Source organism: Dromaius novaehollandiae, chromosome Z (assembly GCF_036370855.1).
Source record: "Dromaius novaehollandiae isolate bDroNov1 chromosome Z, bDroNov1.hap1, whole genome shotgun sequence".
Taxonomy (NCBI): Eukaryota; Metazoa; Chordata; class Aves; order Casuariiformes; family Dromaiidae; genus Dromaius; species Dromaius novaehollandiae.
The window spans coordinates 42,797,851-42,816,507 of record NC_088132.1 but is presented as its reverse complement, the minus strand read 5'-3'; the positions used below and the strand labels follow the sequence as shown (position 1 = coordinate 42,816,507).

At 39.8% G+C, this 18,657-nt stretch overlaps 1 protein-coding gene across 3 annotated transcripts in view; it reads right to left on the bottom strand.

Moving 5' to 3' along the window:
- LOC135325036 (band 4.1-like protein 4A) overlaps positions 1 to 18,657 on the bottom strand; it is a 142,272-nt gene that overhangs the window by 18,568 nt on the left and 105,047 nt on the right. For 2 of the 3 annotated variants that reach the window (XM_064502400.1, XM_064502399.1), the window contains exons 14-18: positions 17,494 to 17,575; positions 13,521 to 13,604; positions 10,806 to 10,919; positions 8,883 to 8,930; positions 4,628 to 4,705 (exon numbers count right to left, since the gene is read on the bottom strand). In XM_064502400.1, the coding sequence (XP_064358470.1) occupies positions 4,628 to 4,705; positions 8,883 to 8,930; positions 10,806 to 10,919; positions 13,521 to 13,604; positions 17,494 to 17,575 (406 nt within the window). The remainder of the gene's footprint in view (positions 1 to 4,627; positions 4,706 to 8,882; positions 8,931 to 10,805; positions 10,920 to 13,520; positions 13,605 to 17,493; positions 17,576 to 18,657) is intronic. The other variant, XM_064502401.1, reaches the window with a different exon arrangement.

Genomic DNA, 18,657 nt, shown 5'->3' with positions numbered 1-18,657 from the left:
GCATGACTGGCATATTGAAGAAACCAGAGAAGCGTAACAAGGATGGGAAGACTGACAGGTAAAACAAACAAACCAACAGAGATAAATGGATTACAGAGGAGACTTTACTCCCTAGGAAATGCAAAGCATGTTACTGTTATTGCTCTTCACTACCTCTATGCCTTTCTAGTTGAGTTTTGAATTGTATCAGGCTAAACCAGCTAAGCAGGCCGACGCTTTTCCTTTGATCAGATCTTCTCTCACACGCATAATGAATTTTGAGCTGGATCCCCAACTGCTTACTGTAAACCCTCACAACTCTACCAAATGGCACCAAGCATCTGGAGTAGGCCACAGCATCAGGTTTTGATTTCTAAGCAAGTCTTTTTCAACCTGTAATCTGCTGGTGACAGGGATTAACATAAGCTTCTATCTACGGATTTAACACAAGAACTCACACAGCAACAAGTAATGAGTTGTGATTTTCATCCTGAATAATCCAGTTTGTGGAGACAGCAATCGTCCCCCACATGGTATAAACAGTATCAACTGCCTTGCACATACGGCAGTCACTTAAACCTGCACAGAAAGAACGCGTAGGGCTGCCAGATCAGAACTATTGTGCTGGATGCTGCTTCTGCCCATTTGTCAGCACCTTGCCCAGGCCCCCTCAAGGAACAGCACACCTAACAGGTCAAGCAGACAGCTATGCTCTGAAAGAGGCATTCAGATGCTGGCCATAAAATAATTGGGAACTACCCATTCTGAACAAAGGACTCGCTCAGCACAGCGGAGCGTGATGTCCACGCTCCGGCCCAGAGTGCATGAGGTTCTGCACCTCCCCAACAAGCACTCGAAATTACACCTCTACGCTGACCACACACTTCGTCGACCTGCTTTTGATGAATGACTTCTCATTAAAGGAGTAAACACATCATTCCTGCTCTGGGTCATTCTACTAAGGGAATCCTTTGGGGCTACGAGGGAGCAAAATCGCAGTGATAACAGAAAAGTGCTCTTCTGCACAGCTAAAAGTCTCCCCATTCTGAAGGTGAAGAAGGACAAAATAAAAGAAGAAATGACTTCAGAGAACATAATAGCTGGCAACAATATACACAGTTTCGAGCAAAATTCAGCTGAAACCAACAAAAATTCAAATGACTGTTCAGTGACATTTTAAGACCATTTTTTAAACAGAACATAGCAATAAACAAGAAAAAAACCCCAAACATTATCAGTACCATTGGTATGAGATGGTTACAGTGAAGAAATCCTTGTTGATGCTGGGATAAGAGCACCTAGATATGCCTCTGGTTAGACCACACTGATCCCATCATACAGAGATTTTAAGTCTTCATTAGATTCTTCTTTTAAATGTGCTTCACTGACTCTTTTGTCTAACACTGTCTCTAGAGAAGCCCATATTTTCATATCGTGTGCACACAATCTTTAGATGATGACTCCACTGTACCCTGGACATTTGAGTTCAGTAATTTCCAAGAGTGAGTTCAGCATACAGATGTTGTACGTGGCTACCTTTAGACATTCCCCTCCTTAGACACGGAAGACTGAACATGAAGAAGAGTCCTACAGCAAAACTCTGCTCTTTGATAGGAACATAGGCAGCTAGTAACGCTTTCCCCGAATCTGGGACCAGTGTAAAACGAGATTTTATTTCTTTGAGCTTTATTTCCATTCTATTATACTGCAATATATTTCCCCTGCATAACTTCTTACGGAACTAACATTTAAAAAATGGAAACTAAACCTTTATTTGGTGAAACTCAGCATACTAGTTTTTGCTTCTTGTAAAAAGCCACTGAAAAGTTTTAGCATTGGGTATTGAAAGGGCAATAATGTCCTAACTGTAGACAAGAGAAAACAGAAGTCTGAGCCAGAAATTTTGTAAAATTTCATATTGTTAAAATCAGACTTGCAGGTATTTCATTCTGTTCCCGTGTCAGTCTTCTACACACGCTTCAAATTTTGATCACATGCCCACACTGTAATTCCATTCTCCTTTAGCATTTCTTTTCCCTCCTAAATAAATGTACATCAGTTTTACACATATGTTCACATATTTCTTTGAAAGAAAATCATTTAATTTTCAGACTTTCTCCATTTTTCAGCCTTCTCTGCCTATGAATTTTCTGTATTAGGACTTAGAGGTCTATTGTCCCCTACAGTGATTTCTTGCTATGTATCTCCCTGAGAGAGTTCTTAAACCATCTCCTAAACCAAGCAACACTGAGGACTCATTTGTCTCCTGAAAATTCCATTCAAAATATATTTGAGTGTACAGCTACCATTCATTTACAGATGTGATGGATCTTCCAAGTATAACCAAGCGGAAAACTATTTTCCAGTCCAGTCACACTGTCCACTACTTTGAGGTATTTTTATCCATACAATAAATTTTGACAATAGCATTAAAAAAAGGCAAACATGTTTCTTCTGTGATTGAAATATGCTCATCATAGGTTCTTTTCCAACTACTTGTGAACATTTGCTCAGGATAAAATATTCATGAGATGGACTGAAATCTCAAAGGCTGACTGAGATTAAGTAAATAGTTTTGCTCCAACCTTTTCCCACTGTTTTACCTTCAGAAGGTCACAACTGCATTTCTGTTTTTCCCTGATAGATTTGTTTTCATCTGATAATTACTTCACAGTGATCTCCTCTCATGTGAACAATATATTCTACTCTGCTGCAATCAGAATCAGATTCTTCTGGATAATGTAAGAATCAGACATTTTATTCCAATCAAAAACAGCACAACTTTGTGTCTGCTTGTGCCATGGGCCTGACTGCAGTACTGGAAAATAAATTTGTATTAATCTATGCAACAGATAAAGTCTGAGTAACAGCAGTGCAAGCTTCCCTGTATTGCCCCATTTAAGCCTGTTAGGACTGGCTCACCTCTTCTAACAAGAAAACAATTCAAATGTCTGTGCCCATTCAGTGTATTATATTCCTCCTGCGGCTGCTAATGAAATGCAGAAATTCATTATGACTGGTGGTTTTCATGCACCTGATGACAAGGAGCAAGTCTCAGATGACCAGCTCATTTTGTGCTTGTTTACTGTAACACTAAAATGACTTTTGATCTGGTCTGATTTCCAGTGACCACCTAGGGGTAAGAAATTCTGCAACTTTTTTTCATATATCTTACATTCCTGAAAATGTCAAACAATATAAAAACACTCATTAACCACATGAAATCTTTTTTTTCTTTTTAACTTTAAGCACTTTGGCGGGAATTGATGAAGGGTACGTAAAGGTTCTTTTATTCTTCAAAAAATGATAAGCCCTACTTAATCCTTCTTACAATTCATTCCTTATATTGCAAGAAGCTCTTAAAAACATTCTTGTGGTCAGTCTCTAATTTCCTTCAGTTGCTTGTGTAGCTTTCTGAACAACAAGTTTCACAGGGAAAAAAACTATTTACCTACTGATCGCTGAAACTAAACTCAGTATTTTATTCAAACTTCAGAGCTCTGACTGGAAAACAAATCTTCCATATACACTAGGTTATTGTTATCCAAGTATCTCGCAAGACTGCTCTGATTTAAGTAAACTCTCATGGCTCAGCTGTGCTTCATACCAGCCTTTTCTGAATGTGTGTTTTTTGTTTTTTTTTTAGCATCTCTAACTATTGTAAGTCATGTTTAAATTATTACTATACTACATACTTCTGCAGCACTTTACCAACAAGGCACATCCCATTGCTTTAACATATCTAGCACATAATTATTTCCAAGAGCTTTGAAATATCTCAGAATCACTTATCACTCACAGCATGGCATGAGAAACAATAAGCAGTTACGGCAGCTTGTGCAGAGAGCTTTTCAGAAATCTGTATTAAATTCCTCTTTTGTCAAATGACAGTTCTCCTATGTTATGTTTATGCAATATGAAGAAATTCTATGGGCTTTAAAAAAAATTTTAATAAATAACTCAAAATGCTGTATCTCACATATGAAATAAAAGTGGCTGCTTTAAAGGAAAAAATTTGCTACAATCAATCAGTTGTTATACGAGGCTTCTCTTATCAGCAATAAGTAAAATAAACATAAAAAACAAAACTCGCTAGCATCACTCAATATTAACTGATGTTACCCTATTAAAAGCTGACATTGTACACATTTTGGGTTTAGGCCCGCATTTCACATTTTGGAAAAAAAGAGTATTTTCCAAAATTTAATACCTGTATTCAAAAACAAAAACAAGTTGTAGATCTCTTCACAGACACTTTGAGGGTTCTTCCCAAAAGCTTATTTTCTGCTAGAATTCTACATATGAAATTTTGAGGTGCCGAAGTACAGGCTGTGAATATCGCGTGATCACCATTATCCATTTTATTTGCATTAGCATTTCAAGTCTCTTATAAATGTGTGCCAGTATTTGATTTTACAATTCATTAATGAGCTCTTCCCAAACACAAGGATGACTGCACACATCCATAGTGTTTATGTACTTCGGTACTTATTTCCCTTTTTATTCAAACATGGACATTAAGCGACCTCAGGAGGACTGTATACAAGTAAAACATGTTAGATTATTTTTTACCAGAGCTATCGCAGAAGAGCCCATGCTCCATCTGTTTGTGTTTCACGTTTCTGTATCTAGAATACAGAATGGTCACCTGTTTCTCTTCTTCCGGTGCTCTCTGTTAGAATTTTCTGATTCACTGCCACTGCTGGTGTTACAACGAGACCGAGATCTGGAGAGGAGAAAAGCAATGTAGTTCAGGAACTAAGCATACAAATCATAGTTTAGTTTATGTCTCTCTCTCAAGATCAATTTATCTATTAATATCTTGCAACTTACAAAACAGAAATGAGAAGTGCTCATCACCATTTGTTTTCTACTGTTACAATATTACAGAAGTACCAAAATTCTAAAGGAATGAATGATATTGAGAAGACATTATTAGGAAAATCAGGATTAAGGAAGAGTTTAGAGGGCTTGTCTAAACCTGAGAGTCCTATCATCTTTTTCTCATTAATTAATTAGGAATAAGTGCTTAAAAGGTACGGCGTCCAGAAAGCACTGTCAGGTGAGTGCTGTTTTCCTTCTGAATCATTGCACTGTGTTTTTTTTTTTTTTTTTAATTTAAGCTCTCAGCATTCTTGTGTATATGCCACAGTGAAATGTTGTTTTCAAATGTGAAATGTTTTGCCTTTAAACTGTATCCGTTCTGCCATTTGTCTTACTCCATACAATGGGACATCCAACAGAAGCTATGCAGTAATTCTGGTATTGGCAAGCAAACTAAGATGTTCACCGCATCCCTCTTTTTCTATTCACTTCAACTTCCATCTGGCTTCTGCAAGTTTCTGCCATTTTCCAAGTGTCAGGCAGTATGCAGGAAACACCATCACCGATCACTGTGATTCTGCTGTCTTCATAAATACAGAAAGGCTGAAGTGCACAGGCTGGCAGATGCATCAGCACAGCTTTGAGATGACTCAAGGCAGAGCTACAAAGATGCTGTACCACATGAGGGAAAAGGAAATAAAGCACTGGCTTCTATATCATCTCCAACTGCAAAGCCTCAAATGGTAAGGTGACATTTATTGCTCTGACTATTACTGAAAAAGCCTGGTGGAACAAGCTGATGCAAAAGTAGAGAGACAACACTGAAAGCTGAACTTCGAGAAGAAAATATCACCGTTTTCAGAACTGTTATGAGAATTTATCCTGGAGCTGGAGTCATGGGGATATGCCTACCTACAGGCAAGCTCCCCTCATCACAGAGAAGCTCTTGGCAATTACTATCTAAAAGCTTTAAATCCCTGATTGCCGCTGATCGACATTTTGGAGCAGACAGACCAGCTGTCAGTGCTTTGGTTCTAGAAACCAGTATTTTGTTACTGTAGTGCTGGACTAGGTCCTAAAAAATGGCACTGTATGAGAGAATCTCTGGGGTTATCAAAAACTGCTTCAGACTGTTCTTTACCTAGCGTGATGATGGTCTCAGAGTGCCTCCAAAGAAAGATACATTTCTCTGCATTTTGCTGCACTGGGAAGTAGAAGTTTTGCTCTGAGGTCTCCGGGTATGAAATAAGAGAAGAGGAGATGACTCCTGTTGCCACTGACAGAGATGCAGATGATCTTGTTCCTCCTGTTTTTTTCTTTTCTTTGATGAGCCACTTGGGTAAGAGAGCAGACTTGTTAAACTACCCCTCAGATAAGCTGAAGAGTGAAGGCACCTCATCAGGAGCAGGTAATGGGTAAGTGAAAGTGTTTCGTGCCAAGGTTGGATGCTCCTGAGAAGCACCTGCTCAACGCGTGGTCTGACCACTCAGGGAGAAGAGCTCAAAGAGCAAGGAGGAAGACGAGAGAGATTCCCCACGAAGCACAACAGCCAACGCACTGACCTCCTCAGTGTCACAACTGGTCAGGGACACAGCATTCTAGCCCCTGCCTTTAAAACTCAGACACTGCTATAGGTGTCCTTCTGTCAGAGCTGACAGGCTTGCCAATCTGCCCATAACAGCTGTGAATTATGGTAAGTTTTATAAAATTGCTGTGTCATTAAATGCCTCGGAGTCTATGGAATCAAAAGCTCAGAAAGGAGGCTGGTCTCCCCCCTCTCCCGAGCTAGCGACAATGGGAAATCATTCACTCAAATAGCTCCCATTCAAACAGAAGTATTTTAGAATAACAGGACAACCAAAGCCTAGGAAACTCAGTTCGACCCAGCCTGTCTGCAGGGAAAAGGCTTGGAAAAGCAAAATTTCTCCAGAGGAGAAGCAGAACCCTCCCCTTCCTCCCCACCCACAAATTTCACATGTTAAAACCACTAAGAAGCTCAAGATAACCAGTTTCCCAGGTAAAAATGGATATTTCTGGGTGAAGCTGAAAGTGTGGATAAGAGTGACGTATATTTCTAAAGAAAAATGTTATTCCAAAGGAAGAAGCAGGAACAAAAGACAGCGTCCAAAAGACACTGGCTCAAGCGTGTTCAAATACTTCGGAGAGCAATGAATGTCCTAGAATTGCAGCAGACCTTATATGCTCCAAATCTTATCGGTTGTCCAACAAAATATTATCATTTCCTACAAATCTCAACTCTCCACATTCCTAGGTCAGCACAGCAACACTGTTCTTCACATTTCCCATGATTTCAGGTATTTTCTTGCACTGATTTAGGCAATTAATCCCCCAAAGTACCAAAGCATCAAAAAGCATACTGTGGCAGGAAAACTGCAAGATAAATATCCTAATTTGCTCAAATTCAAAATAACTCCTTCTCTAGCTTTTCAGGAATGAAAATCTGATCCACCTTTTGTACATCAAATTACCCTGTGTTCCCTGTCGGGAAAGCACTTGCAGAGAGACAGCAGGGCTGCTGAGCTGTCAGCTGAGTGGCAGCTGCTCACGTTAGCTGTCATTATATATGCTTTCACCACGTATTTTACTGAACTGAATAAAATACTAAAAATGGAAATAAAGGCAATTTCCTAATTCAAGTGCAAGAACATAAGGGATTATCCTGATCTCTGACAATTACATCCTTTCTTCCTTTTTTCTCATCCTTTCCTGGTCATGCAACATATTTGAGATATTGAGGATGGTGCCTCTGTGTGGTCTGACACAAGGACAGGAAGGAAGGCATTGTCAGTTAGGCAACAGAGGCAGAACATACACAGCCCAAGAGGGGACCTACAGGCCTGGGAGGCTGCAGGATTTGGTACTTCAGAGAAACAACTGACATAAGGTTCATATTCTGGTGCAGCCCTTTTCTGATTAAAATGAAAGGAGGGTAGCTAAATTGTGAGGAGGTGAAGAAAGTCTATTCCATTAAACAATTCTGGTGTCTGGAACAGACACACACGTTTGTAATGTAAAATAGCAGACAGAGTTTTTAGGAAGAGGTCCCTTCTGAGTCCTGAAGTTTTCCACCTGAGATGTCTAACTCAATTCTCTCTGCTTTGTGTGCTGGTCATCTACCACATGACTATCCCTGGCAGAGTGTAATGGCAATATCCTTCAAAAAGTTACCCTGTTGTGTTACAATAGGTGTAAAGTATGTGAGCTTTCTCCCTCACTTCCTGTGATTGTCCCCGAGATTTCTATAACTGTGCCAGAACTCCTTTCCTGCGCTGCAGCAGTGGATCAGATCCTGGAGGTGTTTCCTCTCCTTCACAAGATTCAATAGACACTGACACCAAAACGAATTGCACTGTCTCCTCTTTCCAGCAGCCAGGACAGGAGGACAGGAGCAGAGAGCAGCACTGGGCAAAGTCACAGAAGTCAGATGTGATACTAGAGAACTCCACAAAAAAAGAACTTGCCAAAAGTTGAGTCGTGAAAGTGCATACCTAATTGCACACCAGCATTTTATTTGGAAGTTGACATCCAGTCAAGACTGCACAGGAAGAAAACAAGTTTAAAAAAAATGCAGCAAAAACGTGTAAGACACAGTGAGAAGACTACAAGAAGTTGAATCAGAACAGATATGCCTCTGTACCTACCTTTTGCAGGACAATTCATCTCAAATATCAATTAACTCACTTTCAAAACAGGTTAATTAAAGTAGAGTGAGAGGTTAGAGAATTCAGAACAAAATCTTCAGCATTGCAGATGTAAAATCCCAAACCTCCAACCTCAGGAATGGACTTTCAAGTTGCAGACAAGCCTTCAGGAAGCTTCCACAAACCACTACTAGCATGGTATAGTAACAATGTGCACCTTGTATGAATCTGTGCTGTGATGAGGTTATACTCTAGAGCATTTTAGCAAAAGTAAGGCAGGAAAGAAAAACATGTATGAGTGGAACACAACAAGCCTTTTAAACATTCAAGAGGATGGGGGAGGAGGGAATGCAGGGAACTAAAACATGATCAGTACTTTTGTTATCATTTCATCACTGCTATAGATTATATACTTACCTTCTCCTTTGCTTTAAATCTGAATCTTCGCCACTGTTTTGGGCTTTCCTATGACATTAAGGAAGTTTTAATGAAATACCACTCAGCCACTTAACACGAATACAAAAAAGCACACATCCTTTCAACAAAACCTTCACACAGGTTTTCTTTTTAGTAGGATTTCAGAAAAAGAAAAAAGGGGGCATGTGCTTGTTTGAAACTTTGCAAGCCACCTTTACAATAAGCTGCATGATCCCATTCAAGTTCTCATTGCAAACCCCTGACTTGCAAGGTCGAGCACAGTAAGCTGGAGTTTAGAGCTTCCTACTGTTTCTAGCATAGCAAAACCGGATGTCTTCCTCTTAATTCCAGTAAGGAGCACATAAACAACATGGCTATTGTTATTAAACACATGAAAAAGGAAAGTGCATGAATAAAACCTGAGATTCAGGAAGACATAATTAGGTTAGTATCTACTCACTATTGTCAGTCTTCGCAGTCTCACATATGAGATAAGACTTTTAAAAACATTCTGGTGGTGTGGTGACCCAAGAGAAAACTTCTTATTGGCATGACCACCTGTCTACCTAGTAGATGAGCCAAATGCAAATCCCAGATGATAAACACTTTGCATCTCAAAAAATCCCCTCCTGCATGGTACACAAACATTATTCTTTTCATGATACAAGACGGTTTTTGCACTGCACATCTATATTCCTGTGTTTTTGCAAAGCCCAGCAAGTCCTTTTGACAACCAAGCTAGAAATGAATCAGAAAATCCATCAATCCATCTCAGGAAATACATTGCTATTAACACTCACAAACGCTATGTCCAACAGTGTAAATCAACACTGCTGCATTGACTTAAAGAGAGCTACATTGATTTACCTTAACTCAGGCATGAGACTCACTAAGCAGATTCCATGGACGAGTTTCTTCATTCCTGTTCTAGACTGCTAATGGCAGACAAAACGTCTGGAGCAGCTCAGAAAACAAATGTAAAATCTCTGTACCTATCTAGGAGAAGATTTCCTCATCAATACAGCTGTATCTTCAAAGATCCCTTTGCAAACCCTGGCTCTGAGGGCTGAACAAGGAGCAGCATCAGAGATGTCAGAAGCAAGTTTAACTCTAGTGTGCTGGCTCATAAAGCTGCCCTAGAAGACCACTATAAATATGGTAGAGTGGCTCTGCTTGTCTATACTTCACTGCAAACCATAGCACTGGGGTACCTTAGCTAGCTCAGATGATGAAAGCAATTTCTCAGCAAGACAAATCATCCCAGGTAAGATGTAGTTCCTCAAAACTACATCATTTCAGGACCTGGACTATCCCTGTAATTTGCCTTTTGGCCATACTCCAGAAGATGCAGCAGAATCTCCATCCATGTCATTTTACCTCTTTAAGTTACTCAATTCAGCACATACTCATTAAAAACACATTAAGTAATCATAGTTGTATTTTTACTGGCATACTCTAATGTAAAGTAATTTGCACATGGGACTGTTGAAGACAGCTTAACGGCTCACATGTTTATTCTTTGCTGTACTTAAAGCAAAGCAATGTACTTAAAGCAAAATACTGTTCTGTATCAGAAGCTCATTGTCAAGCAAGCAACCTTAATCCTCTGCTTTACAAGGGAAGAATAGCTGCAGCAACTAAAAGGATCTTGCAAGTGCAAATAATGCAAGTTCTTGGATTTTCAGTATTATTTTCCTCGTACCAAGAACAGCAAACAGGCAAAAGCCTGACTGAAGCTTCCTTTCCAAAAGCAGATCTGGCATTTTATTCAGTCTTGTTTTGTACTGACAATTGACCCCTACAGTGCTGATTTTCACAGGACCCGGCTGTGTCTCCAAGAGCCCTGACTGAACACAGAGCATGCAGCACCCCAAGATTTCTACCTAAGAAGCATCTAACGCTGATAAGCCTCAGTGCTCTTACCTCCTCCGGACCGGCTGCCCAGATTCATTCTCACTGCCAGCTGATGGGTTCCATCGCCGAGAGTAAGGAAACTTTGGTGATTTATTGCGGTCACTGGGAGAATTATACAGCCCACTAGAGTTAAGAAGGAAGAGCAAACAATTGACCTTTAAAACTTCCAGGAAAGTTAAGTCAGCTAACCCACATTCAGTCTACAAAAATAATGAGAAGGGACACACATGCACACACACGCACGCACATATACATATATATATATTCAGTTATACGTGTGTGTGTGCACGCACGCGCTATGTGAATACAGGTGGTACTGCTTTCCAGGAATAAATATTTTACACTTAACCTTGAAAACATAGGAGAGAGTCCACTTAGCACTGACACCACAGCTCTAAACTTACAAGATGTACAACCAAGCATATATGTGTTTCTTTTAGCACAATAAAATTTTTGTACTTTAGAACAACTTATGCAACCGAGAGCTAGACATTCCAATGCACCTATATGCTTTATATACTTTTTTCATGAACAGAGGCATTAAAACAGTGTTAATATCCTGAAGTGTCTCTTTACCACAAAGCTAATACTCAGGATCCTGAGTTCATCCATACAATCCTCTGCCATTGGCATGGAGGTGTTTCAAGCTTCAGGTTATGTACTTAAGCCTGGCTAGGACCCAAGAGTTAGATGTAGACCATACTGCTGGTGACAAAATGCTTGCATGGATTGTCCTCTAGTGCCTTCCTACCAAAATGTAAGGCACTCTTCCAACACTTTACTAGAGCCTATGACAGAGTACAAATTACTCCAAGATGGTTCAATGACGCAACAGCAGTACCAGCATTTTTTTTGGATGAAGTATGCTAAACTCAATAACACATCTTCATCTAATCTTACTTAGCCCTTTTCATCACAGCTATGTGGTAAATACAATATTCTCACCAAACTCCAGTTAAGGTATTTCTTTCTGCTTTCGTAAAACCCTCTAGTCTTTGAATCAGATACATTGTTCTTCCTCACCTCCCTGTGCAGACTGCTCATGCCAACACTGCTCTGCTCAGTTAAAAAGCTGTCACGGTTCACCTCAAAGTGAATGCATTTCAGAACTAGAAAATCTTTATTAAAAGTGGTGAAATCCTCTGTGCAGCACAGAGTCTTCTTATGTGTCCAAAACTGCACAGTCCTTTAGAATAGGATTTGCAAAAATTCAATCTTTCTGTACCTTGGCTGTTAGTGTATAAATTTCCTTCTATTCTGAGAACTATTTCAACTCTGAAGCTGTAATGTGGCAAGCTGACATCACTTCTTTAAACATCACAAATAAACGTCTACCCTAGCAAGAGAATACTGACACACTGCTTTGTTCTCATTTTGAAAACTCTTGATATTTGCAATAGGACCAAACAGTAAATCATCACGGTGCCCACAATAACACAGGAACTTCAGCAAAAAATGCCAGGTAAAATACTAGGTGTAGACTTGAATCATCACATAAAAGTAGGCTCATACTGAATCCCACCAATGATGCATCTAATTCAGTGGCCCATTTCCAACAGTGGCTATAAGCAACCATTTACAGAAAAGGAGGTAAATGTGTATGACAGTTCCCCCAGTGCTCTCTCAGTCCCGAACTATTTCCAGCCCAGAGGACTTCCACACCCACGTGCTGTTCCTCTGTGTTTAGGAGACCTCGGTGGACTTCTGTTCTATGTACTGGCTCTGTCTCGCTCAGGCACTCATTAACTTCGAGCATCCCTTCTAATGGAGCGCAACAGGTCTCCTGCTCACTGGGAGTCACTACTCCTTTTGAGTGCTTTTAAAGGGCTCCTAACTACCTTCTTCTGACACTCCCAAATTCCTACGCTGGAAAAATACAAGAATTCTTGATCTCTACCCCTGTTCTCTATACTATTCATGATTTTCTAGACCTCCATCATGTTCCCTGAAATCTCTTTTCTAGACTGAAGAGTCCTAGTTTACGCAGTTATTCCTTGTGCATATTTCCTCTACAGTCATGCATACCTGTGATCATCCTTACTGCATCTCTCAAAGCCTTTACCAGCTTTATTCTAACCATTCTGGGATAAGGACATCAGAACTGTACTTATTATTCAAGGAGCAAACACATGATCCACAAATTTATATAATGGCATAATGCTGTTCTCTTGCTTTCTTCTCTATACCTTTCCTAATAATTGCTAATATTTTTTTTCATAAAGCTATCCACCATAATCCCCAAATCCCAGTCCTAAATGGTAATGGCCATCCATGGCACCTCATTTCCCTTGGGAAGCCAGGATTATTTCCCCACCCCATGCCTCACTCCACATTTAGTGACTCAGAACGTCATCTATCATTTAGTGACTAGTCACTCTGTCTCTTAAGATTTTCTGCCACTCCTCACAGTCACCTTTCATTCCTGATATCCTAAATAATTTTGTTTCACCATCAAGCCTCCTCACCCTTCTCTCCCGCTCTTTTACAGAATTGCTGAATAGCAGAGATCTAAGCACAGATCTCTGTAGAATGCCACTGGCGACTCCCATCCAGTGATCATTTCCTCCTACCCTCTCTTGCCAGATTTTTAACTGATTATTTATCCATGCCAGTTATGACAGATTTATTATGACCCTGCTAATACATTAATATATTATTACCAATGTGCTTCACCTTATTGCCAAGGCATGATATTTACACCTAAGACATCATGCCTTGCCTTACCTCTGTGGGCCATTTTCCTCCCACGGTGCACTTGTTTTACTTCTTTGGGTTTCTGGACTGTTTTCATTTTTCATCTTTTTAAAGCTAAATAAAAGTATAGATATGTTTTTTTAAAACCTATATTGTACAGACCATCTTTTCTCCCCCCGCCCCCGACCTCTTAAAGTGTTGATCCACCCACCCTGGCATACAGGTATTTGCCAGCGATGTGAAAGAAGGCAAACGGCTGCTACGTTAACTAATCTTGCCTAGAAAGAGATTGGAAGAAAAAACCATAACTTTAAAATCAGCTCTGCAGTCTCATAGTTATGGCTGCACTAAGTCCAAAAAAGATCAATCTTGTCTCAGAATAGATGAGAACAGACACTTAAGCAAAAAATCTAACAACAGGGCAAATATACAGGATGTCCTCACAGCTTTCCACAACATGCAGTTAATGAATTACTGAACCAGAGGCCTTACCTGCCCCCCCGCCCCTTTTTTTGAACCAGAGTTCTTGATGGAACTTTCTTCCATTGATTTATCTAAACACTTTTTGAAAATACTTTTATTTTTGGCAGGAACGGTGCCTGGTTGCAGTGAGTTCCAGTATTTAACTATGGTACAAAAAATTACTGCATTTTGTTTCAAAACTTCCACCTGCTTCTAAACTTCCATTATTTAATCCTTGCTAGTTCTAGGTTTATGGGGAAAAAGAAAAACAAAACAAAAACAAATATGAATGATGGTTCTCTAATCACTGTCTCCATCCCTTTTTCTTTTTCTTTTTCTTAATTTCTAACACCTGCCCCCCATCTCTTTTCCAAGTGAAAGAGTCATAGTTTGTTTAGTCTCTCCCAGTACAGGAGCTATCACATATCTCTGACTCTCCTTCTTATGCTTCTCTACTATTTTTCTAGGTCTATAGTATCTTTTTAAGAGAAAGGCAGGGGGGATAACTATTCAAAACATGACAGACCACAGATTCATGAAGTAGCACAGTGATGTTTTCTACTTTCTTCTCATCCCTTCCCTAGTAACTCCGTCCACTGTCTTTCTGCTAGAAAAGCAGGAAAGCATCTGTTCAGAGCACTGATCCAACAAAGTGAAAGAGCTGTCTTCACTGACTCCTGCAAGTCAGAGCACCAGGACACTCAAGACAGGGACCTGGCTTTAAGAGATGTATACCAGGGTTTGTACCCAGTCTCCTACCCTACCGTTGGGGGCAGGGGGAGAGAAACAACAGGATGCTCTAATTTCTTTTTTTCTTTTTTCTTTCTCACACTGTCAGATTTCACAACTCTCACCCCACTAATGCAGCCAGATAGCCTGCTCGCTGCCACTCCAAGTGTTGTGTGGCAGCCTCTGGCTGGCATGTGCTTTTTGCCTCTCTCTCTCTCCAGCGGCTAGTCATGCTTTTCTTGCACTGTCACATCTAGTGCTCGCTCACGAGATGAACAAGCAGCTCACCCAATACCAAACTAGACAGCCATATTAGTTGCCACTAATCTCTTCAAGAAGTATTACTGACAGCATCCCACTACAAATATTAATGCTACAGATGCTTCCCAAGTGCAACTTAAACAGCAAAATAGGCTTTTACAGATGCTTATAGAGAGGGGGAAATAAGCCAGAATTCTTTGCTCAGAGCAGGAGGCAACAGACTCAGCTTTATGCAGGGATAGTGGCTACTTAGCTCACTAATCCACTTTTAACCTCAGCCTTTGGTTACTATAGGTCACCAAGTTAATCATTTAATTCTCACACAGTGAACAAAAGGCAAAGCTACAGTAGGTCAGCAGGAAACGAAATTAGAGTCCACTTTACCAGGTAAATCATTTTCTTAATACTGTACCCATTAATTATTGACTCATATGTGCACAGAATCTATTTCCCAGCCTTAAAAACATAAGCTTACTGCAGACTGAACAAGTTACTTGAGTAAATGTTTCTGTCCCATACTACAGAAAACAACTAGTTTTGCACAGCACAAACTACTGAGCAATTCTCAGATCGAGGTTGAGTTTAAAGAAATTTAGACTATGCTTTCAAATCTTAAAAAAGAGAGAGAGAGAAATAATCCTGGGAGGTGAATTAACTGCATTAGATTCCTAGGTCATTACTCATTCAGAGCAGACAGACACTTAACAGCTAGAGAGCTGGAGCATGGCAGCTCTTCAGATACCGGCATTATCTCCAGGAATGTAGTTGCAAAAGGGACTGAGTTCATTCAGAGTATTTGAAAAGGCTGGCATCTGAATTTCACGGGAGATTACTGGGGGGGGGAGGGTCTGTTTACCTTGAATTTTTACTATTTATGCAGAAATGACCAAAGATACATCTCAGCAGTTAAGCTACAAAAACTCAGGTTATAAGAGCTGCTAAAAGATGCTTTGTAAGAATGACTGGCAAGTAATGCGAGAATTAAAGTGGAATGGAGTAAACTATCAAACTGTAAATGCCCCACAAAGGGTGTGTGCTGTCTGTCAGGTATACTAAGTTTGGTGGACCTGGCAAATATTTTACACATACAGACACAGACAAGAAGAAAAACAAACCAACAAAACTAAAAAATAAATTATGTAATGTATAAACATAGAGATATTTCTTTTTTTGTGCATCTTCTATGCAGATAAATGTCTGGAATACAAAGTGGTAATAGGTCAAACTTCTTAAGAGAAAATGTGCAAGAAAAAAAGCTTCCTTCCTTTTTTTTTTTTTTTTTTTTACTTTAAAAGTGACTAACACTACTTAAAAACATCCATCAGTGAGGAGCCTGAGAATTATTTTTAAAATGTGAAGTTAAAAACTACACCCAGAAACTCTGAAACTGCCATGTTGAAAGCCCTTTATTCTGTTCCCTGATCTACAACCCACCTATCCACTTGCTTCAAATGAATCACTGGTAAAAAATTATAAACAGCACAAGGAGCACAAGCTGTAGTTAAGGGCTCCCCCTTCTCAATGCTATCATCTCTGAACTACAAAATAAGGGTATCTCTTGCTTTGTCTCTTTCCAACTCCTCACAAATCCTGCACTGTTTTCGGGTCAGTGGCCTACCTTCAACAGGATGAAACAGCAACATCATAAACTTTCTTTTAACGTGTGATCAGAACAGTTTTCAACGTGTGATCAGAACAGTTTTCAAAGGGCTGGAACACCAGCTTCAAATTCCCTCAAACCAAGGAAGTAACTTAACTCAGCTCTTCTCGTTTTGGGCAACTGTTCTAATTATTAGGCAATAGGAAACATTAGCCACCAAGAGTTTGGAGTAAGTCTTTTATACCCTTCTTCAGAGGCCAATCCAGGCACCTAGAATGTGAAGCCCACAGCTTTGAAAAAGAGACAAGGCTAGAGTTGCTCAGCTCACAAAACTTGTCGGGGTTACTGGGCAGGCAGAGACGCAGCCATTTAGGCAACTAAGCAAAAAAGTTAGGTGCCGAGTTCTTGACTCACGGTTTTGTAAGATCACTGTTTTGAGTCAGGCACCTAAATTCCACCTAAATTAAGGGTGGGGATGTAAATCCCTTTCTGAATCTGAGCCTCATCTCTTTCTCTCAAATACGCCTAATAACCAGAGATGCGTATTTCAGCACTGAAAATTTAACAACGCAGACCATTAGAAGTCAGATGAGCCATGGCAATCCACCGCGGCAAAGAAGTCATTCTTCGTCATAATCATAATTTGTGTCATAATCTCATTTTTCATGTTTATATCTCAGATTGTTTGTTTTCCTATTAACGTGCTCGGATTCATGGGTTCCCAAGCTCTGTTTATCACCTGGAACGTCTGTTCCAGTTCAGCCCGAAGATCAGGGTTTGTTAATACAAATTATTGGGCAACATTCTGTGGCCTTTGTCAGCAGGTAAGATCAGGGAATCCTAAATATTAAGGGCAGGAAAAAACATGATTAGTGATTACTAAAAGAGTTTCTCTACTCAATGTAATACATGGTCTTCTAAAAACTGGAAGTGAAATGTTGGTCTATTTACCTTTTCACTGGAGAAGGTGCAATAATTTTGGTAGTTCCTTCATTTTCCCCATTTGTTGTAACCTGATTTATGCTGTTAGATCCTGAAAAAATAAAAATACAAAATAATCCTTTAGCAGTCCCCTTGCACATCTCTTCAGCCTAATCAGTGTACTAAAACCTTATATAATCCTACTGAACACAATACAGTACACGAGATAAAATAACAAACAAAACAGTGAGTGTATGCTGTACTTCCTAACGGTGTATAAGGAGCATGTTTTGGTATCTTATCGTTATTTCTAGTTGTACCACATTGCAAGAAAGTTCAACATGGGTGACATTCATTACTCTTGTACATGAGATGGAGGAGTTAGGAGCTGTTGCTCCCACACGGACATTATGCCACTGCAAACAGGAGGGAATTCCCTGCTCAGTCACTGATAAAAAGAAAGGTGTGAGGAGAATATAACCTTATTAAGTATGGTATACACTCTGAAAAAGTTTGGAAATCTCCAGTGTAGTACCTGTGGCCTCTAAAACAATCCATTGGAGTGTAAAAGATTAGAGTACTCTTCCATTAGAGTAAAGCAAGACTAAATGTTTTTTCTAAGAAACTTGATCTAGTAACCATGTGCATAAAGTAGTTGTGAATTGATATAGTAACACTGTGCACACATCAGAAATATTTCTTAAGTTACGCCCAGGAAAACAATGAACTAATGGATTTGAGAACTAATAATGTAAATAGAGAGACACAATAAAGAATAATACTCTAACAGAAATAGCCTATGCTCACTTTCAATGAGTCAGAAACACCTGGCCGGTATTTAGATGTTACCTGCCTATTTTCCAATTTTGTGCCCAATGCTCTACACGTTTGGTCCCACTCTTTCTGCGCTGTTGGCACTGGAGCCCCCCACCAGAGCCACTAAAGGGAACCTAAAGAAGGAGAAGGAAAATCCTCTTTCCCATATTTCAGGCTCCAAAGAAACAGATTGGTGCATTCATGATTTAGGAGCACTGAGGACCATAGGATCTGGATATATAATACTGGGTTAAATTCTAAATGGCAAGATAAAGTTATGCATACAGCTGTATACACCTCAGTATAGTTAAAAGAAAAAGCAGCAACCTATTTAACTTGGTATGTAGAGCAGGTACATCATGCAGATCTGTTAGAGCT